We start from the raw sequence: 27,341 nt of genomic DNA, 5'->3' as shown, positions 1-27,341 counted from the left end.
GGGTACATCTTAGGGTCATATAATGACGTTTGGAACCATATATGACCATTATATGTTGCCATAAATGTCCGTGGTACGCTTGAGGTCACGATATCGGTGCAAGTTTGGAACGGGTAAATTGACTGTTTAAAGGCATATTGGATGGTTCCGCCCATTCAATTGGATTCCCGGATTGTATTAGGAACAATGGTCAACATCTCTGCAATTTTTATTTCCAGGCAAAAAAAGGTCATAAAATTCCAAAATTGAAGGCTATATTCCACGCTTTTTGAGGAATTTTGAGGTTACGGGGCCCGGTCGCGAAAAGTCTTGAGATCCTAGGGGATACATCTTAGGGTCATATAATGACGTTTAGAACACTATATGACCATTATATGTTGCCATAAATCTCTGTGGTAGGCTTGAGGTCAAGATATCGGTGCAAGTTTGGAACGGGTAAATTGACTATTTAAAGGCATATTGGATGGTTGGACCCACCCAAATAGACTCCCAGGGTGTATTAGGACCCATGGTAAGCATTTCGGCATTTTTTATTTCCGCGCGAAAAAAAGTCTAAAAAGGATATAATTCACGCTTTTTGAAAAAATTTGAGGTTACGGGGCCCGGTGGCGAAAAGTCTGAGACCTTAGGGGACACATCTTAGGGTCATATAATGACGTTTGGAACCATATATTACCCTTATATGTGGTACAAAATAGCCGTGGTAGGCTTTAGTTTATGAAATTGGTGCAAATTTGGAACGGGTAAATTGACCGTTTTAAGGCATATTGGATGGTTCCACCCACTCAATTGGACTCACGGAGGGTATAAGGAACCTTGGTAAACATCTCGGCAATATTTATCTCCGGGCGAAATAAGGTCAAAAAATTCCAAAATTGAAGGCTATAATCCTCGCTTTTAGAGAAATTTTGAGGTTTCTGGCCAGGTGGCGAAAAGTCTTGAGACCCTAGTGGATACATCTTAGGGTCATATAATGACGTTTGGAACCATATATGACCATTATATGTAGCCATAAATATCCGTGGTTGGCTTGAGTTCACGATATCGGTGCAAGTTTGGAACGGGAAAATTGACTGTTTAAATGCATATTGGATGGTTGGATTCACCCAAATAGACTCCCAAGGTGTATTAGGTTCCATGGTTAGCATCTCAGCAATTTTTATTTTCGGGCCAAAAAAGGTCAAAAAATTCCAAAATTGAAGGCTATAATCCACGCTTCTTGTGGAATTTTGAGGTTATAGGGCCTAGTGGCGAAAAGTCTTGAGATCTTAGGGGATACATCTTAGGGTAATATAACGTCGTTTGGAACAATATATGACCCTTATATGTTGTACAAAATAGCCGTGTTAGGCTTCAGTTTACGAAATCGGAGCAAATTTGGAACAGGTAAATTGACCGTTTTAAGGCATATTGGATGGTTCCACCCACTCAATTGGACTCCCAGAGGGTATAAGGAACCATGGTAAACATCTCGGCTATTTTTATTTCCAGGGGAATATGGTCAGAAAATTCCAAAATTGAAGGCTATAATCCACGCTTTTTGAGGAATTTTGAAGTTACGGGCGGTAAAAAGTCTTGAGACGCTAGGGGATACATCTTAGGGTCATATAACGACATTTGGAACCATATATGACCCTTATATGTTGTACAAATAGCCGTGGTAGGTTTCAGTTTATGAAATCGGTGCAAATTTAAAACGGGTTTAAGACATATTGGATGGTTCTACCCACACAATTGGACTCCCGGAGGGTAGTAGAAACCATTGTAAACATCTTGGCAATTTTTATTTCCGGGCGAAAAAAGGTCAAAAAATTCCAAAATTAAAGGCTATAATCAACGCTTTTAGAGATATTTTGAGGTTACGGGGCCCGGTGGCGAAAATCTTGAGACCCTAGGGGATACATCTTAGGGTCATATAATGACGTTCGAAACCATATATGACCATTATATGATGTCATAAATGTCCAGACCCTAGGTTACGGGGCCCGGTAGCGAAAAGTCTTGAGACCTTAGGCGATACATCTTAGGGTCATATAATGACGTTTGGAACCCTATATGACCCTTATATGTTGAACAAAATAGCCGTGGTCGGCTTCTCTTTACGATATCGGTGCAAATTTTGAACGGGTAAATTGACCGTTTTAAGGCATATTGGATGGTTCCGCCCATTCAATTGGATTCCCGGATTGTATTAGGAACAATGGTCAAAATCTCTGCAATTTTTATTTCCAAGCAAAAAAAGGTCAAAAAATTCCAAAATTGAAGGCTACAATCCACGCTTTTTGAGGAATTTTGAGGTTACGGGGCCCGGTCGCGAAAAGTCTTGAGACCCTAGGGGATTCATCTTAGGGTCATATAATGACGTTTAGAACCATATATAACCATTATATGTTGCCATAAATCTCTGTGGTAGGCTTGAGGTCACGATATCGGTGCAAGTTTGGAACGGGTAAATTGACTTTTTAAAGGCATATTGGATGGTTGGACCCACGCAAATAGACTCCCAGGGTGTATTAGGACCCATGGTAAGCATTTCGGCATTTTTTATTTCCACGCGAAAAAAAGTCTAAAAATTCCAAAATTGAAGAATATAATTCACGCTTTTTGAGGAATTTTGAGGTTACGGGGCCTGTGGCGAAAAGTCTGAGACCTCAGGGGATACATCTTAGGGTCATATAATGACGTTTGGAACCATATATTACCCTTATATGTTGTACAAAATAGCCGTGGTAGGCTTTAGTTTATGAAATTGGTGCAAATTTGGAACGGGTAAATTGACCGTTTTAAGGCATATTGGATGGTTCCACCCACTCAATTGGACTCCTGGAGGGTATAAGGAACCATGGTAAACATCTTGGCAATATTTATCTCCGGGCGAAAAAAGGTCAAAAAATTCCAAAATTGAAGGCTATAATCCTCGCTTTTAGAGAAATTTTGAGGTTTCTGGCCATGTGGCGAAAAGTCTTGAGACCCTAGTGGATACATCTTAGGGTCATATAATGACGTTTGGAACCATATATGACCATTATATGTAGCCATAAATATCCGTGGTTGGCTTGAGTTCAGGATATCGGTGCAAGTTTGGAACGGGTAAATTGACTGTTTAAATGCATATTGGATGGTTGGATTCACCCAAATAGACTCCCAAGGTGTATTAGGTTCCATGGTTAGCATCTCAGCAATTTTTATTTTCGGGCCAAAAAAGGTCAAAAAATTCCAAAATTGAAGGCAATAATCCACGCTTCTTGTGGAATTTTGAGGTTACAGGGCCTAGTGGCGAAAAGTCTTGAGATCTTAGGGGATACATCTTAGGGTAATATAACGTCGTTTGGAACAATATATGACCCTATATGTTGTACAAAATAGCCGTGTTAGGCTTCAGTTTACGAAATCGGAGCAAATTTGGAACAGGTAAATTGACCGTTTTAAGGCATATTGGATGGTTCCACCCACTCAATTGGACTCCCAGAGGGTATAAGGAACCATGGTAAACATCTCGGCTATTTTTATTTCCAGGGGAATATGGTCAGAAAATTCCAAAATTGAAGGCTATAATCCACGCTTTTCGAGGAATTTTGAAGTTACGGGCCCGGTGGTAAAAAGTCTTGAGACGCTAGGGGATACCTCTTAGGGTCATATAATGACGTTTGGAACCATATACGACCCTTATATGTTGTACAAATAGCCGTGGTAGGCTTCAGTTTACGAAATCGGTGCAAATTTGGAACGGGTTTAAGGCATATTGGATGGTTCCACCCACTCAATTGGACTCTCAGAGGGTATAAGGAACCATAGTAAACATCTCGGCAATTTTTATTTCTGGGCGAAAAAAGGTCAAAAAATTCCGAAATTAAAGGCTATAATCAACGCTTTTAGAGATAATTTGAGGTTACGGGGCCCGGTGGCGAAAGTCTTGAGACCCTAGGGGATACATCTTAGGGTCATATAATGACGTTTGGAACCATATATGACCATTATATGTTGCCATAAATGTCCGTGGTAGGCTTGAGGTCACAATATCGGTGCAAGTTTGGAACGCGTAAATTGACTGTTTAAAGGCATATTGGATGGTTGGATCCACCCAAATAGACTCCTAGGGTGTATTAGGGTTCATGGTAAGCATCTTTCCATTTTTATTTCCGGGCAAAAAACGATCAAAAAATTCCAAAAGTGAAGGCTATGATCCACGCTTTTTGAGGAATTTTGAGGTTACGGGGCCCGGTGGCGAAAAGTCTTGAGAGCTTAGGCGATACATCTTAGGGTCATATAATGACGTTTGGAACCATATATGACCCTTATATGTTAACAAAATAGCCGTGGTCGGCTTCACTTTACGAAATCGGTGCAAATTTTGAACGGGTAAATTGACCGTTTTAAGATATATTGGATGGTTCCGCCCATTCAATTGGATTCCCGGATTGTATTAGGAACAATGGTCAACATCTCTGCAATTTTTATTTCTAGGCAAAAAAAGGTCAAAAAATTCCAAAATTGAAAGCTATAATCCACGCTTTTTGAGGAATTTTGAGGTTACGGGGCCCGGTCGCGAAAAGTCTTGAGACCCTAGGGGATACATATTAGGGTCATATAATGACGTTTAGAACCATATATGACCATTATATGTTGCCATAAATCTATGTGGTAGGCTTGAGGTCACGATATCGGTGCAAGTTTGGAACGGGTAAATTGACTGTTTAAAGGCATATTGGATGGTTGGACCCACCCAAATAGACTCCCAGGGTGTATTAGGACCCATGGTAAGCATTTCGGCATTTTTTATTTCCGCGCGAAAAAAAGTCTAAAAAGGATATAATTCACGCTTTTTGAGGAATTTTGAGGTTACGGGGCCTGGTGGCGAAAAGTCTGAGACCTCAGGGGATACATCTTAGGGTCATATAATGACGTTTGGAACCATATATTACCCTTATATGTTGTACAAAATAGCCGTGGTAGGCTTTAGTTTATGAAATTGGTGCAAATTTGGAACGGGTAAATTTACCGTTTTAAGGCATATTGGATGGTTCCACCCACTCAATTGGACGCCCGAAGGGTATTAAAAACCATGGTAAACATCTTGGCAATTTTTATTTTCGGGACCAAAAAGGTCAAAAAATTCCAAAATCGAAGGCTATAATCCACGCTTTTTGAGAAAATTTGAGGTTACGGGGCCCGGTGGCGTAAAGTCTTGAGACCATAGGGGATACATCTTAGGGTCATATAATGACGTTTGGAACCATATATGTGTAGGAGTTTATAGGTACTACGCAGCGGAAATAAACATGAATCATATTCATACAGTACCTAATCCAAGGAGCTAATGCGTAACACATAAAGAACAAATAATTGTACCTTTGAAGCGTGATTCCACGTGTGATCGAGCAAGAAAAAAGGGAGATAAAGAACCCCAAGCGTGATTCCTCTACTTGGTCCACGGGCACTAGTTAAACCTCCACTAATGCTAGTTAGTCGTGATTGAACGCTTCAATAAACCTTTAACGGAGATGAGAGACACGAGCTAACCACAAACCACCATGAAGAACACCACGAGCCACCATGAGGGGCGTCGCACGTACGGACGTGAAAGGGAGAGAAGAGGGCCGTGAGTGAGGAGAGTGTTTAGGGATTTTGGGATTGGTTGCCTTGATGTCAAAATTCACAGTTTGTGAAATATGACTGCTTACTGCAAACCCTAGGCATGGATCTTATTTATAGATCTCATCTCTAAATAAGAGCCCATGTCAAAAGCCCAAAACCCTTATCCTAAACACACTTCTCTAGCCCAACACTCTACATGGTATGTCATAATCTCATGAGGCCCATTAATGGCCCTCTTACTTGGTTTAACCCAATACCCTTGTTGTGTGACCTCATAGGATCAATTCTATAAGGCTTTGGGCTATTTAACTAACCCAAAGATCAATTATCATATCTAACACCAGATATTGACGACCCTATATAATGAATTTAATATCTCCATAATAGTGATCCTTGATATATCTAGTAATTGCACTTATCGAAGACATATCTCCTTCAATCTCCCACTTGTCTGAGACAAGTGCGCAATATTCAAATTCCTTATATCAATGTTGTCGATTTAATGATATGATTGCATCTTATGTCGTGATCATATTAATCTACAAATCTTTTCTTGAAATGTGAGTTAGAATTACAAAACAAATGGTTACAATGTAATCCATTTGAGCACGGCCATACATTTTCTGAATTCTCCCTCTTCAAGGGCCAAGACACATTCCTAATTAAATAGGTAGACTCTATCCAATGTTGTGGCAACCAAAGCTCCCACTGAACTCATGAAGTAACCGGGAAACATCCTTTATAATCTCCAGTTACGGCTAGACGTTTGAATGTACCACAGTTAAAACAATCATTGAATGGAATCAGTGTTCCATTCATATCAAAGGAATCCACTAATATATCCGGAAGCTCTATACTTGAACTTCAAAGTAGGTCTTAGTTCGATCATGCATCATTCATGCATATCCATGTGATTGATCGAGCATCACTACGCTCCTATAGCCCATGAAACTGCGTTATCCAATCAATCTTACATGCTAGTCCATTAAATGAAATCATTTATGTCCAGTTTAATGATTTCGAACTAGGAACTTAAATAATATATGAATTTAGTTCACCTGTGGGGTTTCATTCAAAAGGTCATCAACCTAGTGAGCCCATCAATTCATAATTATTTTGGACATTTTGTTTAATCTTGAAACCACGATTAAATAAGATTGAAACTTTGTTTCAACTGATAAACATAATTCTGCAAGCTAATTTATTTACTTTTGTAATATGCTTTCTCAAAACATACACAACTAAAATTACATAAATTGCTTCAATCCAAAAACCTTAGTATGACTCTCATACCTTGGTCATGGAAGGGGTTCAGTAAGTAGAGTTCATGAGACATTCTCATAAACATGAACTTTGCAATTTCTAAATCTTATAATCATTTTCATATCCATACACTAAGAATTTTCCTTCGCCCTTTCGCAAGGAACTTTGGAATTTCTGATTTGTATTCCAACGTTACATTGGATTTAGATTGAAATCTACCATCACTTGTTCTAAAACACGCAAATCAAATAGACGAGTATAGTCCATGGCATGTGCATGATGCATCCTTTGCGAATTGCATAAGGATCATCAATTAAAGTCTTAATTTCATCAACCTTTCTCAAGGTATTGAATCATTAAGCAACGTGCCATGTCACATGGGATTGAAACTCTTTTCAATATAATGTTGAACCTTATAAGAATCTTATCAATATAAGCTTCTTAACCAAAACTCAAACATCCTTTGAGACCTATCTATATAGATCTTGAATCCCAAATGTTCTCATCTTCTTCTTCAACATTTTCATACAAAATGCATTACCCACCACTTGACTCTTCAAGCAATGAATAATTGCTCTTTATACTAGACCAAGAAGACTTCATAGCTCCCACTAAACATCTTGTACATACAAGACCTTTTCTTCATTTTACGAGAACATCAAACGATTTGATTAACTCAAAAAATTAGGAACATAACTGCCTGATGCTAACTTCAATCCATTATGGATCTTTTATGCATCCCTAGGATTATTGGATCTCCAAACTTTTGACTGTATCATATACAAATCTTATTTTATGAACAATTTCAAGAAGGTGTTTTGAAATCCATCTACCAAATCTTATAAGGTAGAAATCACTAAAGTATCTTTAATAGATCTTTGCAACATGACTAATGTAAAGGTTTCATCGTAGTCATAGTCATACTATGAATTTGTTAAATCCTTTAACAATTGTTTGCTTTAGTTAGAAAATATTTTTCTTTCTTGTATGCTTTGCTTATATTGGGTTTCACCCAATTTAGGCAAATTACTTAAGTGTCATAGACTTGCTTACACTCTTAGAATCTATTTCAGATTTCATGGTTTTAAAACCACTTGGAGTTATAACTCGTCAAATCATCCTTATTACTTGCAAAATCATCATGTTCCAAAATAAATATTTTAGAACTCTTAGTCAATATGAAATTATATTTCTTTGGCTAAGTTTTACATATGCTAGTCATCATTGTGGGTTTTTATGCAACAATTGAAACTCATAAAACAACTTTGTTTAGCTTTCAATGAGAAACGACAATAGAGGATTTGTACTTGGAATGTACTACCTTCAACACATGGTTATTAATCCCATTACACTTAATGAGACCACGCGTTTTCATTTGTAACATGAGGTGAATCATGCTCATATTGTTGCTTTTATTCGATAACTTCTCAAATTTCTTCAAGATTTTCGAAATCACTTTTCTTGAACTCTTTCAAGGCTCTCGAACTTTTCGAGATTCTTATACTCCCACTTGCCTTTTGAGGAGGCACATTTTGCATTGGGTGAACCAATCATGGTTTGAACCACGTTTGTTTGTTGCTTTTCTCGAACTCTTTTGAGATTTACACTACTCCTACTTGACCTTTTGGAACAATTTCCATAAGGGCACCTACTTGAGCAACAAACATTTTGTGCTAAGTATGGTTTGTGTCGTAGTACCCTGTGCTCTATATAGGAATCGAACGTGCATCAAACGGTTTAATACATGTTTTATTCCTTGCTTTGTAGAAAGACTTAATAAGAACTTTTCTTATCCATATCATATATAAAGCCTTTGCTACAGTTGATTTGACGTATGTAGTTTGTTTAGTTTTGTAGCTTATTTTAAAAGTATATCCCTTGAACAGTAGTTGGAAGATAGGTAATTTTCATCCATTATCAAAATATATCTCATATAGGTTGATAGCTCCCTTCATAAACACTTCACAAGGTTTTCTTTCGGAGTTTGTTGTAAAACGATTTCACAACTCTTGGATGTTTATTAAGGTCTTGGCTTATATTCTCATTATTACAATCATATCGCAATATTTCGAATGTGTTGCCAAGTACATGTCTTGACTTAAATTTTCACAATTACAATCATGTTGTAGTGTAATCATTATCTTGTCAAGTTAATGAACTTCATACTGAAAATTTTGAACTTTTCAAAATCTTCATTCTTATGCTTCAACTAAGCACAAGTAGTGATCATATCACAAATGAAATTTCATTGTCTGTCTCTAGCCTTTGAACCTTTGGTTTTCTTACATCGATATGTATTCGACCTTGAGTTTTCATCATCATTTCTCTAAATGGTGACTTAGTCAAAATTTTAAATTAGAATGATGATTACATATATTAATGATTCATAATCCAATGATATTGAAAGTCCATCCCTTTGGATCTTTCGCATGCAATTTTCATTTTCATTTAAATTAATTGAAATATTAGAGACAACTTATATATATAGAAATGGTTTAACTATTTCTATCATATAGAACTTTAAACCTATTTAGCAATTCAAAACACATTATGACTCAAAGAAGCATAGAATAACATTTATTCCACGTTTTTTAATCTTCGATGCTTAGTCATTACTAACATTGAATGGTGTTTTGATAATGGCAAGAATGAATAACATTTATTTAATTCTAGCCAATCATTAGTGGTGAAATACTGGTTCTACTTGTAAAGTTGCAACTTTTGCTTCCAGACTTGTAGATTCTACTTGTGAAGTAGCAACATTTGCTTCTAAACTTGTAGATATATTCCTCCTTTAGCTAGAACTTCTTCCTTTAGTTCAATCACATTGTGCAATGAGTGATCTAAACAAGACATCATATGTCCAAGAAGTAGCAATATGCTAAATCAATTTCTATAATATGATTCTTAAATTGGAACATTTCCATTCTTTTACCTTCCAATTATATGAGGTAGTATCTAATAAATTGGAATTGGTCCATTTAATTTGAAACATTTGTTGTTCACAACAACTTTTAGCATCTAAGTAGTTCTAGGTTTGAGAAGTAGCAACTTGTTTGCATTTCTTGGCCTATAACATCTTAATGCAATCCTCATATATTCCTAAACCTTTCCCTTTGAGCCACTTAGAACATTTCTCTTAGGTTCAAAATGATACTTTGCTCAACTGCTTTAAGCACTATTCATGATTCTGCTAAGTCTATTCTATCATTATTTATATTTGAGTTTAATCAAGTATTAAACTCTATATAAAGTAGATGAAGAATACTGTTATTTGATCAACTTTTGATCATAGAGATTTCCAATCACTTTCTTATATTCAATCATATTGAAGATAAGAGATTTTATTAGACTTGTACACTTGTCTTTTGAGGGATTGTACCTCTCATCTCATTATATCCCTTGAAATATTTTTCAAAATGAAGATGTGTTGGTATTTTACTCAAACATTTTGAATAAAACCAACCTTAAACATGTGACATGAATTTCTAAAACTTGCCTTTTAGAACAATCTTAGCAAAATTGGAATATGGGTTTATGGATTATCTTTTAAACCTTTTGAGAACGTTTCTCAACTTTATTTTCAATAGGGGAGATTATATATAATAATAAAATTAGAACGACATGTTACTTATAAGTAAACGCAAAATTCAATTATGTTTAATAAATTTAAAGTACCAAAAGCGAATTAAATTGGTAACTTTAAAGCATTTCATTCAATTTTAAATTGATCCCTATTGAATAAAATGATTCCAAGATCCTTTATTTGTGAAATAATTAACCAGAGTGAGGCTCTGCAATCAACCATTAAATTTTCAAGGTGAGTAAACTCTTTACTGATTACAACTCTTGTAATTCTTGGTTGAATAATTAACCATCGCATGTTTAATTATTACTCTTAGTTTCAAGGTTCTGAACGCTTTAGGTAACCTTTTTGAATATAACCAATTAAAAGTGTAGATATGCGGTCCTACCCCCACTTCCCCAAGATATATAATGATGCTCTGCTGAGGGCCGACCCATAATAAACGATCAAGGTTTTCGTCGGGTTTTTAATTGGAAAAGCTACATCAATATTACTGGGATCTAGATTTATTATGTTATGATTAAATAGTGAACTCTAGCGCATCATTAAGCAACATAAATAAACCTAAACATGCATAATCAACTAATGCAATAAAAAGAGACATAGCATTGCCCCTAATCCTAAGAAAACTAATAAAGTAAATGCTCCCACTTGAATCATCATGGATCGCATCCACCTTGCTCCTTTGGGCCTTCACTTCATGGGCTTCTTGGAATAACTGCAACATGTAATTCTACTCTATTCTATCTACTACTTAAATAAAATAAAATAAAATTACAAAATATTTTATCGGTTCGTAGACTGTACTAAGATTACAAAAATACATCACGATGCACAGATCGTATTTAGCAATTTACTGCGCCATACTAGTCATTATATAGCAATAAAACAACATCATATATTATAAAATTGCCACATAATAAATCACTCATCATGCTTTCCTAAACTACAACATTGAATGTTCACAATTAAGGAAACATAGCACCTAAATATCTCATATTTAATTATTGTTATTGGATAATATCATATATTATTCATGATCATCAATAAAATATCATATATTCTAAATTAGTCATGATATAGATTCAAATCTTATTTTAATCTTAAAAGATAAATCATATTTATCCTCAAAGATTATCCTAACAAAGTTAGGAAATTCTATCCTAATTACTAGCCAATCACAATATTTTAAATCAATTATATCAAAAAATAGTTATGGGATAATCACATTATTTAAATCAATTATTATCCTTTTGGAATATGCTCAAAATATCCTAACAAATCTTATCCAAAATTAACCACTATAATTATGGATAATTACTAATTTAACAACTTAAATATGGATAACATCAAATATAACAACTTTTGAATATTTGATTTTATCCGAAAATAAAATATTTTATCCAAATAAAACCAATTTTATCTTTTAAAATAAAAGAGGAAATTTTAGAAAATAACACCCCAAAAAAACACAAATTTTGTTTATAACACCACAAAAAAATAAATTTTTATTATAACACCACAAGAAAACACCAAAATTTGATTTAACCACCACTTAACGGATTCTTGGATGGAATCCGTTAGTGGGGCCATAATTGACATGTGTCAATAGCCTGTAAGTTTAAAAAAGATGAAATAATAAAAAGAAAAAAAAATCCCTTAAACCAGCTAGCCCCACCACCAGCGCCACCTTGCTTCAGCCGCCGACACTATAACCCAGGCCGCCGCCGACACCCATCTTTCCAACCAAAACCGGCGACACCCATCTCCCCAACCAAAACCACTCCACGGCGCCGAATATCACTTTCCCCCTCCCTGAAAACCACTCACGCCGCTGAACTCATACCGCCAAACGTTTAAACCCGAAAACCACCCCACGCCGCCGAACTCCTACATCACGCCGCCAACAACTACCTCGGCTACATCACCACCATCGTCGCCGAAATCTTCTTCCTTACCTAGAGCTTTCTTCAAAAATCGAAATCCCAACCCACATTACCCAAAAACCTCCCTCACCTGAACCCTAACCCGTTTCAAGAAATCAAATTGAATCGGGGCTGGGCTGAGCTAGGTACGGTGTTTAAGGGTCAGGGTGGTGCTCGTTCAGGTGGTCGATCAAGGGTGGTCGGTCGAGGGTGGTCAGCTGGGGGAACTAGTAGCGGCGGTGGGGGTAAGTGGAATGGCGCCGGTGATGAGTGCGGTGGCTGGGTTAGGATTTTTCTTTTTTTTTTGTTTTTTATTATTTTTATCCAGTATATACTTGACACGTATACTAAGTGGGACCTACTAGCGGTTTTTTTGGATGACGTTAGTAAGTGGTGGTGAAATCAATTTTTTTGATTTTTTGGTGGTGTTATAATCAAACTTTTAAATTTTGTGGTGTTATAATCAAAATATGGGTTTTTTCCTGGTGTTATTTTCTAAAATTTCCAATAAAAGATCATATTTTCAAAATATTTGAACTTATCCAAAATAAAACTGATTTTTATCCCAAAATAATTATGTAATTATCTTGAAATATTTTCAAAAACTGTTTTATTTTTTTTTTGAAAATATGCGCCAGCCACCGTGGTGTAGCCAGCCGAAGCTAGCCACGGTGGCCGTACACCGCGAGGTGTACGCTGCTATAGGCAGCGACGCACAGCAGCAACAGTGGCGCCGCGCAACTGCTGCACGGTGCTGCTGTTGCAGCACTTCCTTGACCCGAGCTGTTGCCCCAACCCGCCTCCCTCCGGACCACCAGCAGCGGCAACCGCTGTGGTAGCGCCACCCAGCCGCAGTTGCTGCTGCTGAAAGTCTTCCTTTTTTTTTGATGATTTTAATTAAAACAAAACATTTTTGTTAAAATTTAATTAACTTAATGTGGTCCTTTTAATTTCAAAATTAAATCATATTCAATCTCAAAATTAGGGTTCTTCATGAATTTTAATCCCCAATTTAATTTAACTCTTAAATTAAATAATTTGATCATGAAAAATTCGTAATTTATCATGAAAGCAAATAGATTAAAATCATTAATTACATAGTAAACGAATTAAATCAAAACCAAAACACAAAATCCATAATTTAGGGTTAGGGTTTCGAAAAATTAGGGTTTGGGGGGGTCGAAATATTCGAGCATAATAGGGCAAAATCGGATCTCTTCATGGCTATTTTGAGCATTATTAAATCACATTTAATCAATTACAAGAGTTAAATCACATTTAATATAATAATTGACCCATAATTAAATAATTCTTCCTCCTAATTGAATTAAAATTGTGGACTATCAAAGAATCATTAGCAATATGCGTAAATGCAATAGGCTAACTGATACCACTGTAGGAGTTTATAGGTACTACACAGCGGAAATAAACATGAATCATATTCATACAGTACCTATTCCAAGGATCTAATGCGTAACACATAAAGAACAAATAATTGTACCTTTAAAGCGTGATTCCACGTCCGATCGAGCAAGAAAAAAGGAAGATAAAGAACCCCAAGCGTGATTCCTCTACTTGGTCCACGGGCACAAGTTAAACCTCCACTAATGGTAGTTAGTCCTGATTGAACACTTCAATAAACCTTTAACGGAGATGAGAGACACGAGCTAACCACAAACTACCATGACGAACACCACGAGCCACCATGAGGGGCGTCCCACGTACGGACGTGAAAGGGAGAGAAGAGGGTCGTGAGTGAGGAGAGTGTTTAGGGATTTTGGGATTGGTTGCCTTGATGTCAAAATTCACAGTGTGTGAAATATGACTGCTTACTGCAAACCCTAGGCATGGATCTTATTTATAGATCTCATCTCTAAATAAAAGCCCATGTCAAAAGCCCAAAACCCTTATCCTAAACACACTACTCTAGCCAAACACTCTACATGGTATGTCATAATCTCATGAGGCCCATTAATGGGCCTCTTAGTTATTTAACCCAATACCCTTGTTGTGTGACCTCATAGAATCCATTCTATAAGGCTTTGGGATATTTAACTAACCCAAAGATCAATTATCATATCTAGCACCAGATATTGACGACCCTATAGAATGAACTTATTATCTCCATAATAGTGATCCTTGATATATCTAGTAATTGCACTTATTGAAGACATAACTCCTTCAATATGACCATTAAATGTTGCCATAAATGTCCGTAGTAGGCTTGAGGTCACGATATCGATGCAAGTTTGGAACGGGTAAATTGACTTTTTAAAGGCATATTAGATGGTTGGACCCACCCAAATAGACTCCTAGGGTGTATTAGGGTCCATGGTAACCATCTCGGCATTTTTTTATATCCGGCCGAAATAAGGTTCAAAAATTCCAAAATTGAAGGATATAATCCATGTTTTTTGACGAATTTTGATGTCACGGGGCTCGGTGGAGAAAAGTCTTGAGACCTTAGAAGATACATATTAGGGTCAAATAATGAGGTTTGGAACCATATATGACCCTTATATGTTGTACAAAATAGCCGTAAAAGGCTTAGTTTACAAAATCGGTGCAAATTTGGAACAGGTAAATTGACCGTTTTAAGGCATATTGGATAGTTCCACCCACTCAATTGGACTCCCGCAGGGTATTAGGAACCATGGTAAACATCTCGGCAATTTTTATTTCCGGGCGAAAAAAGGTTAAAAACTTCCAAAATTGACTTTTTGAGGAATTTTGAGGTTACGGGACCCGGTGGCGAAAAGTCTTGAGACCCTAGGGGATACATCTTAGGGTCATATTATGACGTTTGGAACCATATATGACCCTTATATGTTGTACAAAATAGCCGTGTTAGTACGAAATCGGTGCAAATATGGAACGGGTAAATTGATTGTTTAAAGGCATATTTGATGGTAGGACCCACCCTAATAGACTCCCATGGTGTATTAGGGTCCATGGTAAGCATCTCGGCATGTTTTATTTCCGGGGGAAAAATGGTAAAAAAATTCCAAAATAGAAGGCTATCCACGCTTTTTGACGAATTTTGAGGTTACAGGGCTCGGTGGCGAAAAGTCTAGAGACCTTAGGGGATACATGTTATGGTCATATAATGAGGTTTGGAACCATATATGACCCTTCTATGTTGTACAAAATAGCCGTGATAGGCTTAGTTTATGAAATCGGTGCAAATTTGGAACGGGTAAATTGACCGTTTTAAGTCATATTGGATAGTTCCACCCACTCAATTGGACTCCCGAAGGGTATTAGGAACCATGGTAAACATCTCGGCAATTTTTATTTCCGGGCGAAAATTAGTCAAAAAATTCTAAAATTGAAGGATTTAATCCACGCTTTTTAAGGAATTTTGAGGTTACGGGGCCCGGTGGCGAAGAGTCTTGAGACCCTAGGGGATACATCTTAGGGTCATATAATGACGTTTGGAACCATATATGACCCTTATATGTTGCCATAAATGTCCGTGGTAGGCTAGAGGTCACGATATCGGTGCAAGTTTGGAACGGGTAAATTGACTGTTTAAAGGCATAGTGGATGGTTCCACCCACTCAATTGGAATCCCGGAGTGTATTAAGAACCATGGGAAACATCTCGGCAAATTTTATTTCCGGGCGAATAAAGGTCTAAAAATTCCAAATTTGAATGCTATAATCCATGCTTTTTAAAGTATTTTGAGGTTACGGGGCCCGGTGGCGAAAAGTCTTGAGACCCTAGAGGATATATATTAGGGTCATATAATAACGTTTGGAACCATATATGACCCTTATATGTTGCCATAAATGTCCGTGGTAGGCTTGAGGTCACGATATCGGTGCAAGTTTGGAACGGGTAAATTGACTTTTAAAGGCATATTAGATGGTTCCAACCACTCAATTGGATTTCGGGAAGGTAGTAGGAACTATGGTAAACATCTCGGCAAATTTTATTTCCGGGCGAAAGAAGGTCAAAAAATTCCAAAATTGAAGGCTTTAATCCACGCTTTTTGAGGAATTTTGAGGTTACGGGGCCCGGTAGCGTAAAGTCTTGAAACCCTAGAGGATACATCTTAGGGTCATATAATAACATTTGAAACTATATATGACCCTTATATGTTGCCATAAATGTCCGTGGTAGGGTTGAGGTCAAGATATCGGTCCAAGTTCGGAACGGGTAAATTGACTGTTTAAAGGCATATAGGATGGTTCCACCCACTCAATTGGACTCCCGGAGGGTATAAGGAACCATGGTAAACATCTCGGCAATTTTTATTTCCGGGCGAAAAAAGGTAAAAAAATTCCAAAATTGAAGGATATAATCCACGCTTATTGAGGAATTTGGAGGTTACGGGGCCCGGTAGCGAAAAGTGTTAAGAACCTAGGGGATACATCTAAGGGTCATATAATGACTTTTGGAACCATATATGATCCTTATATGTTGCCATAAATGTCCGTGGTAGGCTTAAGGTCACGATATCGGTGCAATTTTGGAACGGGTAAATTGACTGTTTAAAGGCATATAGGATGGTTCCATTTACTCAATTGGAATAGGAAAGGGTATTAGGAACCATGGTTAACATCTCGACAATTTTTATTTCAGGGTGAAAAATGGTCAAAAAATTATAAAATTAAAGGCTATCTTCCACGCTTTTTGAGGAATTTTGAGGTTACGGGACCCGGTGGCGAAAAGTCTTGAGACCCTCGGGGATACATCTTAGGGTCATATAATGATGTTTAGATCCATAAATGACCCTTATATGTTGCCATAAATGTCCGTGTTAGGCTTGAGGTCACGATATTTGTTAAAGTCTGGCACGGGTAAATTGACTGTTTAAACGCATATTGGATGGTTCCACCCAGTCAATTGGACTCCCGGAGGGTATTAGGAACCATGGTAAACATCTCGGCAGTTTTTATTTCCGGGCGAAAAAATTTCAAAAAATTCTAAAATTGAAGGCTATAATCCACGCGTTTAGAGGAATTTTGAGGTAATAGGGCCCGGTGCCGAAAAGACTTAAGACAAAAGGGGATACATCTTAGGGTCATATAATGACGTTTGGAACCATATATGACCCTTATACGTTGTACATAATTGCTGTGGTAGGCTTCAGTTTACGAAATCAGTACAAATCTGGAATGGGTAAATTGATTGTTTTAAGGCATATTGGATGGTTCCACCCAATCAATTGGACTCCCAGAGGATATTATATGAACCATGGTAAACATCTTGGCATTTTTTATTTCTGGGCAAAAAAACGTCAAAAAATTCCAAAATTAAAGGCTATAATCCACACTTTTTGAGGAATTTTGAAGTTACGAGGCCCGGTGGCGAAAAGTCTTGAAACCCTAGGGGACACATCTTAGGTTCATATAATGACGCTTGGAACCATATATGACCCTTATATGTTGTACAAATAAGGGTAAATTGACTGTTTTAAGGCATTGGATTGTTCCACCCACTCCATTGGACTCCCGGCGGATATTAGGAACCATGGTAAACATCTTGGAAATTTTTATTTCCGGGGGAAAAAAGGCCAAAAAATTCCAATAAAGGCTATAATCCACTCTTTTTGAGCAATTTTAAGGTTACGGGGCCCGGTGGCGAAAAGTCTTGAGACAATAGGGGATATATCTTAGGGTCATATAATGACGATTGGAACCATGTATGACCCTTATATGTTGCCATAATTGTCCATGGTAGGCTTGAGGTGACGATATCGATGAAAGTTTGGAATGGGTAAATTGACTGTTTAAAGGCATATTGGATGGTTCCACCCATTCAATTGGACTCCCAGAGGGTATCAGGAACCATGGTAAACATCTCGGCAATTTTTATTTCCGGGCTAAAAAAGGTCAAAAAATAACGTTTTTAGATTGTTGGTGGAAAAATAGATTGGAACAACAAAATATACAATGGATCTAGGCGTGTACGAAGAACACTTTCCTAAAAACGTTATTCGCCCCACCGTACTAACAAGGCTATGATGAACACGTTTTTGGGATACAAAGATTGAACACTCAAGAGCGTTTAGTACTAACGATCTTGAGACCCTGGACTTTTTGAGGAAAAACAGAGAAAAGGGGAGAAAAACTAATGAACGTGAATTCATCCAGTAATGATCTGAAATAGATCAAAATTGGCAGTTAACGAAAAGATAAGAATGAACAGTTATTATAATTGTAACTGTTCAATTTTCATTTAATTAAATATTAAATAATATATAATTAAATAATCAGAGTTAAAATAAACTGACAAAAATTAATTATCGTTTTAGGCTTTAATTCACGTGTCCGTGTCAAGTGGCCAAGTGCTAAGTGCTAAGTCTTTGATTATAAATATATATAAGCCACTTAGCCCACATGTCCAAAAACACCACTTAGCCCATTTCATAACTCATATCTAATTGTTTACAATATAAACAATACATTCCCTTCTTACTTTTTCCATGTGGGATAACCTCTCACACATAACATTATTATTGGAAATATTCCAACAATCCCCCACCATTTCCAAAACTAATGGAAACTCTGGAAACCTTATGCATAAATAAAGGTGTCTTACGATTGAACCTTTACTTAGTAAATTTGTTTTCAAATAGTCAGGATGACATGGTAGACTATGCTTTGAACCAGTGATCCTCTTTGACTAATTAAATCCAAATCACACACAAGATTTCATTCCCCTTAAAATCTAGTAAAGAGCCGACACATTTAAAAGGCCACGTGTCATGTATCCAATCATGAGCGCCTCAGAGTTAAAAGTCCTAAAACTCCTTAAAGCGGCCAAACTTTACGCTCACTTAGGTAAACTTCACAATACTCCCATTAAAGTATTATAATAAAAAATATTTGAATATATAAGCACACATTATAATAAAATAATAAAATATTACAATACTTATATTACAATTCAAATAAATTCCATTAGAAGTTTATTAAGAGCTATGCTCAACCTACTTTAATACAAATGGGAACTAATACAAGCAGTACAATTCTCGGGATGAAAATACAATGATTAGTGCTCTTCAACCACACAAATAACGTACTTTGACTCATTGAACTTAAGACTGACGTGGGAAAATTAGGTCGTTGAACTAATCCTCCTAAGCCAAACAAAATTTATAAACACTCAACTAACCTAAATACAAGTATAGAGGTAAGTCAAGGGTCGAACCCAAAGGAACGGTAATGTCTAAGTGCTTCCAATTATGTGCCTAAGCTAGGTCGAAGACTAAGGGCAAAAGAGGACACTGACAACTACTAAGACAAAGAAATCAAACAAATAAAATGCTAGGGATTAGGATTCACTTATATTAGCAATGAACAAAGCAAATTGGTTTAGGAAGTTGACTAAGTCAAGCAATATGAGGGAAGATTAATTATGCAACCAAAAGAGCATATCAAGCTATTCTCCTAGAGGTCTAACTAGCGTCAACTACGATAAACTCTAGCTAGGAAACATCACAAGACACCTCAATCGTGTAAATGCAAGCCACAAATCAATGGTCCGTATCATTGTGAACTTACAATGCAATCTAGTGTGAATAACAAGGGTGATCAAGCCTAAATCAAACACACACATGCACATAATCAATTAACCAATTTAATCACATCATCAACTCCATCAAAATCCCCAATCTACATCAATCCATTACATAATACAAGCTTCACCAAATCCCTAACCAAACAACTACTCTAGCAACATCATCAATTCAACAAACAACTAAAGTAATCAACAATCTACAATCAAAGAATCTACAATTAAAGAAGAATAATTACTCTAATCAAACATCAATCATCAAATCATCAAAATCCAATCAAAATCAACAATCTAAACATGAATACTAAACAAAACAATAAATGAGATAGAGTTTAGAAATGCTCATTGATAATAGAGTAGATCTCCAATACAATTGTCACCATTGGATCTTCAATCTCTCAATCACCAATGAAATTCTTCACTTTCTCTCTCTAAAATCTACTCCTAAAACTAACCCCTAAATCTAGAGAGAGAAGCTCTCAACTAAGCTAAGAATATGATCTAATTCTATTATGAAAACTTCTTACAAAAATTGGGTTCAAATAGGTATAAGAAGAGAGAGAAAATCGTCAAAATCCGATCGGAAAAGACCCACGTTGGTGCGGCCACACAACAGGGGATGTGCGCCCGCACAACCATGATGTGCACCCGCACATCCCTCGTGTGCGCCCGCACATTCTGCGCGTGCGGCCGCACTCAGCTGGGTTTCTTCGAATCTTCAACTCTTTAAGCTCAAGGGGTGCACACATGATTTATGATGCTGATGGAGGACAAGGTAGGCTGAAGCTAAGGCTTAATATTGAGGGCACACACTTCCTTTGAAGGGAGCACAAGAAAAGAGCCAAGACTTGGAACTTCCACTTCTTTGCATCTTGAGCTTCCCAAACTCCATGAACTTGATCCAAAAGCTTCTTCCACCATAGTGGATCACCAAAATCAAGACCCGAACCTCGTCCAATACCTACAACCACGAAAATAGAGCAAATAAAGAAGAAAAGACTAGAAAACCAACGAAAAGCACAAAAGCTACAAAATAAGAGAAGAAAGGTAAAACTAAGCAACAAAGCATAAAATTAAGCACTTATTAAGCATGAAAGCTATGAAAAGAGAATAGAAATGACCTAAATGCTCGTCAAATGTGTGCCATTTACGACACACATCAAAGACTCGAGGGTAATCACGAATGTTAAGTTGAGGTTCCATCATTGGTGATCACAATGGACTTTAGGCCCATCCCTTTACTTGGTTTATTAACCAAATCTCTAGCAAGTCCTTTAGTCAAAGGATCGGCCAAATTTTGACTTGAGCGCACAAAATCCACAGTTATGAGTCCATCTTGAATAAGACCTTTGACATAACTATGACGTAAACCAATATGCCTTGATTTACCATTGTAGACTTGACTATATGCCCTTGCCAATGTTGCTTCACTATCACAATGAATTGAGATAGGTGACATAGGTTTTGACCACAATGGCATATCATATAAAAAATTTCTTAGCCATTCCGCTTCTTTGCCCGAAGAAGCTAAAGCTATGAATTCAGCAGCCATAGTTGAATCTGCCAAGCAAGTTTGTTTCTTGGACCCCAAAGAAATAGCACCCCCACCAAGAGTAAAAATCCATCCACTTGTGGAAGCATGATCATCACTACTAGTAATCCAACTAGCATCCGAATACCCTTCTAAAACTGAAGGATAACCACAAAAACATAATCCAAAATTAATTATTTTCTTGAGGTACTTAAGCACCCTTCTTACAGCATGCCAATGGGCATCACTTGGATTGCTTGTAAACTGACTTAGTTTACCAACAGCAAAAGCAATATCCGGTCTAGTACATGTCATAGCATACATTAGGCAACCTATTACTCTTGCATACTCCAATTGAGATATTGGAGTTCCCTTGTTCTTTGTGAGTTTTATACTCGGATCAAAAGGCGTAGAAACTGGTTTGCAATCAAAGTTATCAAACTTCCTTAACACCTTTTCAATGTAATGAGATTGAGACAAACACAATCCATTAGCATTCCTCTAAATTTTTATTCCAAGAATAACATCTGCATTTCCCATGTCCTTCATGGAAAAATTTTCAGATAGAAATCCTTTGGTATTTTCAACCTCATCAAGATCTGTACCAAAAATCAACATGTCATCAACATAAAGACATATGATGACACCCTTATTTCCATTAAACTTTGTGTAAACACATTTATCAGCATCATTAATGGAAAAACCGTATCCAAGAACAACTTCATCAAATTTTTGATGCCACTGTTTTGGTGCCTGCTTTAGTCCATACAAGGATTTATCTAACTTGCAGACCTTGTGCTCTTGTCCTTGAACAACAAACCCTTCGGGTTGTTTCATGTAAATCTCCTCTTCTAAATCACCATTTAGAAAAGCAGTTTTTACATCCATTTGGTGAATTACCAAACCATGGATAGAAGCTAAAGCAAGAAGCATTCTAATTGTACTTGTCCTAGCTACGGGAGCATAGGTATCAAAGTAGTCAATCCCTTCTTTTTGTGTAAAACCTTGCACTACCAATCGTGCTTTGAATTTTTCGATTGTACCATCGACTTTTCTTTTTCTTTTGAAAATCCACTTGCAACCAATTGGTTTGCAAGCTGGTGGAAGATCCACCAATTTCCAGGTTTTATTACCCATGATCGATTCCATTTCGTCATTTACCGCTTCTTTCCAAAAAGCTGCATCAGGAGACTTCATAGCCTCACTGAAAGTCAAAGGATCATCCTCTATGTTTAGACATAAAGGAACATAATCACAAATTGTTTCTCTTGATCCTTCCACTAGAAAGGTTACAAAATCTGGTCCAAAATCTTTTGCCTTTCTAATCCTTTTACTTTGCCTAACTTCTTGTGGAGCTTCACTAGCTTGTTCCAACGGGGTGTTAACAACTAAGTCCTTAGGTCTAGGAATTGAAGTGAACCTATTTTCATCAAATACAGCATCTCTAGATTCAATAACAGTATTAACCGAAATAAAACTATTTGGCTCAATTACTACAAATCTATATGCCTTACTATGCATAGCTTAACCAATGAAAATACACTCAATTCCTCTTTCACCTAGTTTCTTTCTTTTAGGTTCAGGAACTCTAACAATTGCTCTACACCCCCATACTTTCAAGTATGTCAAGTTAGGTCTTCTTTTATTCCAAAGTTCATAAGGAGTTTTCTTATTTCTCTTATTTGGAACCCGATTTAAAATGTGACAAGCAGTTAGGACTGCTTCACCCCAAAAACCTTGTTCTAATCCTGAAATAGACAACATTGCATTAACCATTTCAGTTAGAACCCTGTTTTTCCTTTCGGCCACACCATTTTGTTGTGGTGTGTAGGGTGCCGTAAGTTCATGAACAATTCCAGTTGATTGGAAATATGAGGGGTTATAATATTCTCCTCCCCTATCTGATCTTAAGCACTTAATAAAAGATTCACAATGCAGTTCTACTTCAGGTTTGTAAATCTTAAATTTGTCAAGTGCCTCATCCTTACTATGCAGCAAATAAACATAACAAAAACGAGAATGGTCATCTATAAAGGTCACGAAATATCTTTTCCCACCGTTAGTAATAACTCCATTCATTTCACATAAATCACTATGTACAAGATCAAGCAAATTTGATTCTCTTTGAATGGAAGGAAAAGACTGCCTCGTAATTTTAGTAACCATACAAGTTTTACACTTTTCATTACATTTGCCAACATAAGGAATTAAGTTCGGATTAGCCATATCATTCATACGTTTAAAATGTACATGTCCTAAACGATGATGCCATAATGAAAAAGAGTCAAGCAAATAAGCAGAATTAACAACAACTTTATTAATAATGTTCAGCTTAAACATGCCATCATGAAGATAGCCTTTTCCTACAAACACCCCACCCTTAGAGATTACAAAAGTATCAGATTCAAACACTAGCTTAAAACCATAACGGTTCAAAAGACTACCCGATACAAGATTCTTCCTAATTTCAGGAACATGATAAACATCATTCAAAGTAGAACTTTTCCAGAAGTAAATTCAATCGCAACGCTGCCCTTTCCAAGGACTTGGGTGGTGGACGAATTTCCCATGTATAGGACCGTTCCTTCTTCCATAGGAACATAAGAAGCAAACAGCGACTTATCCTTGCACACATGCTTTGTTGCACCGGAATCAATCCACCAAGAATTGTCATCTTGAATCATATTGACTTCCGAAATTACAGCAACAAAAACATCCTGTTTTTCAGAATTTTTCTGCCCACTCGTGTTCTGCCCTCCCGAATTCATCTTGTTCCCTTTGTTTTTCTTTTTTCGGACAGTCTTTCTTGAAGTGATCAGGGCTGCCACAATTCCAGCATTGTTTCTTGTTCATATTTTTCTGATTTTTCTGATTTTGCTTGTTCGGTTTGCCCTTTCTCTTCTTGCTTTGTGCCTTACTGGATTCTCCAGTTTCTACAACATTAACACTAGAAACATGTTATTCCTTAGTGCCTTCCTGTTTACGAAATTCCTCTTCAACACGAAGATTGTTAGCAAGTTCTTCAAGAGAAATATCTTCTTTCTTATGTTTTAAACTATGCTTGAAATCCTTCCAAGAGGGGGGTAATTTATCAACAATACTTGAAACAACAATAGATTCATCCATATTCATATTATGCTGTTTAAAGTGACCAATAATTCGTTCAATTTCATGGAATTGCTCCATAACTGACCTATTGTCTTTCATCATGTAGGAATTAAATTGGGAAACAATAAATTTCTTACTTGTAGCATCTTCTTTCATGTATCTGGACTCTAACATCTCCCATAATTCATTTGCACTAGTAACATGAAGATAAGTGTCGAATAGAGTATCCTCCATGGCATTGAGTATGTGGCCGTGACAGATGTAATTGTCGTTTTCATGCTTCAGCCTTGCACGACTCTGAGCCATGGTTTCGTTCTCAACCTGTTGTGGTACTTCCTGAGTCAGAACATACGCCACATTGAGGGTTGTCAACAGGAAGTGAACCTTCTTCTGCCAGCGCCTAAAATTGCCTCCATCGAATCTGTCAAGTTTGACAAAGTTCGTAGCCATGTCTTTCATTGTTGATGCCATATTTCAGAAATAACGTTTTTAGATTGTTGGTGGAAAAATAGATTGGAACAACAAAATATACAATGGATCTAGGCGTGTACGAAGAACACTTTCCTAAAAACGTTATTCGCCCCACCGTACTAACAAGGCTATGATGAACACGTTTTTGGGATACAAAGATTGAACACTCAAGAGCGTTTAGTACTAACGATCTTGAGACCCTGGACTTTTTGAGGAAAAACAGAGAAAAGGGGAGAAAAACTAATGAACGTGAATTCATCCAGTAATGATCTGAAATAGATCAAAATTGGCAGTTAACGAAAAGATAAGAATGAACAGTTATTATAATTGTAACTGTTCAATTTTCATTTAATTAAATATTAAATAATATATAATTAAATAATCAGAGTTAAAATAAACTGACAAAAAATAATTATCGTTTTAGGCTTTAATTCACGTGTCCGTGTCAAGTGGCCAAGTGCTAAGTGCTAAGTCTTTGATTATAAATATATATAAGCCACTTAGCCCACATGTCCAAAAACACCACTTAGCCCATTTCATAACTCATATCTAATTGTTTACAATATAAACAATACATTCCCTTCTTACTTTTTCCATGTGGGATAACCTCTCACACATAACATTATTATTGGAAATATTCCAACATGACCCTTATATGTCATAAGATGTTTACCATGGTTCCTAATACCTTTCGAGAGTCTAATTGAGTGGGTGGAACCATCCAATATGCCTTTAAACAGTCAATTTACCAGTTCCAAACATGCACCGATATCGTGACACGAAGCCTACCACGGAAATTTATTGCAACATATAAGGGTCATATATGGTTCCAAACGTCATTATATGACCCTAAGATGTATCTCCTAAGGTCTCAAGACTTTTCGCCATCGAGTTTCGTAACCTCAAAATTCCTCAAAAATCGTGGATTATAGCCTTCAATTTTGAATTTTTTTGACCTTTTTTCGCCTGGAAATAAAAATTGCCGAGATGTTTACCATGGTTTCTAATACCCTCCGGAAGTCCAATTGAGTGGGTGGACTCATCCAATATGCCTTTAAACAGTCAATTTACCCGTTCCAAACTTGCACCGATATCGTGACCTCAAGCCTACCACGAACATTGGTGACAAAATATAAGGGTCATATATGGTTCCAAACGTCATTATATGACCCTAAGATGTATCCCCTAGGGTCTCAAGACTTTTCGCCACCGGGCCCCGTAACCTCAAAATTCCTCAAAAAGCGTGGATTATAGCCTTCTATTTAGGAATTTTTTGACTTTTTTTCGCCCGGAAATAAAAGTTGCCGAGATATTTACCAAGGTTCCTTATATCCTCCAGAAGTCCAATTGAGTGGGTGGAACCATCCAATATGCCTTTAAACAGTCAATTTACCCGTTCCAAACTTACAACGATATCGTGACCTCGAGCCTACCACGGACATTTATGGCAACATATAAGGATCATAAATGGTTCCAAACGTCATTATATGACCCTAAGATGAATCCCCTAGGGTCTCAAGACTTTTCGCCACCGGGCCCCGTAACCTCAAAATTCCTCAAAAAGCGTGGATTATAGCCTTGAATTTTGGAATTTTTTGACCTTTTTTCGCCCGGAAATAAAAGTTGCCGAGATGTTTACCATGGTTCCTAATATCCTCCGGAATTCCAATTGAGTGGGTGGAACCATCCAATATGCCTTTAAACAGTCAATTTACCCGTTCCAAACTTGCAACGATATCGTGACCTCGAGCCTACCACGGACATTTATGGCAACATATAAGGGTCATATGTGGTTTCAAACGTCATTATATGACATTAAGATGAATCCCCTAGCGTCTCAAGACTTTTCGCCACCAGGCCCCGTAACCTTAAAATTCCTTAACAAGCGTGGATATTCAATTTTGGAATTTTTTGACCTTTTTTCGCCCGGAAATAAAAATTACCGAGATGTTTACCATGGTTCCTAATACCTTCCGGAAGTCCAATTGAGAGGGTGGAACCATCCAATATGCCTTTAAACAATCAATTTACCCGTTCCAAACTTGCACCAATATCGTGACCTCAAGCCTACCACGGACATTTATGGCAACATATAATGGTCATATATGGTACCAAACGTCATTATATGACCCTAAGATTTATCACCTAGGGTCTCAAGACTTTTCGCTACCGGGCCTCGTAACCTCAAAATTTCTCAAAAAGCGTTGATTAAAGCCTTCAATTTTGGAATTTTTTGATCTTTTTTCGCCCGGAAATAAAAATTGCCGTGATGTTTACCATGGTTCCTAATATCCTCCGGGTGTCCAATTGAGTGGGTGGAACCATCCAATATGCC

The 27,341-nt window shown here is 37.0% G+C and overlaps 1 protein-coding gene across 1 annotated transcript; it reads right to left on the bottom strand.

The window, feature by feature from the left end:
* Positions 1 to 24,385: 24,385 nt before the first annotated feature.
* LOC145619710 (uncharacterized) lies at positions 24,386 to 25,006 on the bottom strand. The gene has a single exon (XM_081674413.1). The coding sequence runs from the start codon at positions 25,004 to 25,006 to the stop codon at positions 24,386 to 24,388; it is 621 nt and encodes a 206-aa protein (XP_081530539.1).
* Positions 25,007 to 27,341: the final 2,335 nt, after the last annotated feature.

This window comes from Chenopodium album, chromosome 27, assembly GCF_948465745.1.
Source record: "Chenopodium album chromosome 27, dcCheAlbu1.1, whole genome shotgun sequence".
NCBI lineage: Eukaryota > Viridiplantae > Streptophyta > Magnoliopsida > Caryophyllales > Amaranthaceae > Chenopodium > Chenopodium album.
The sequence above is the reverse complement of the archived record's forward strand: the minus strand, read 5'-3'. Positions and strand labels throughout refer to the sequence as shown.

Coding starts and splice junctions, on each gene's coding strand:
- LOC145619710 (XM_081674413.1), bottom strand. CDS start 25,006: ATGGCATCAACAATGAAAGACATGGCTACGAACTTTGTCAAACTTGAC.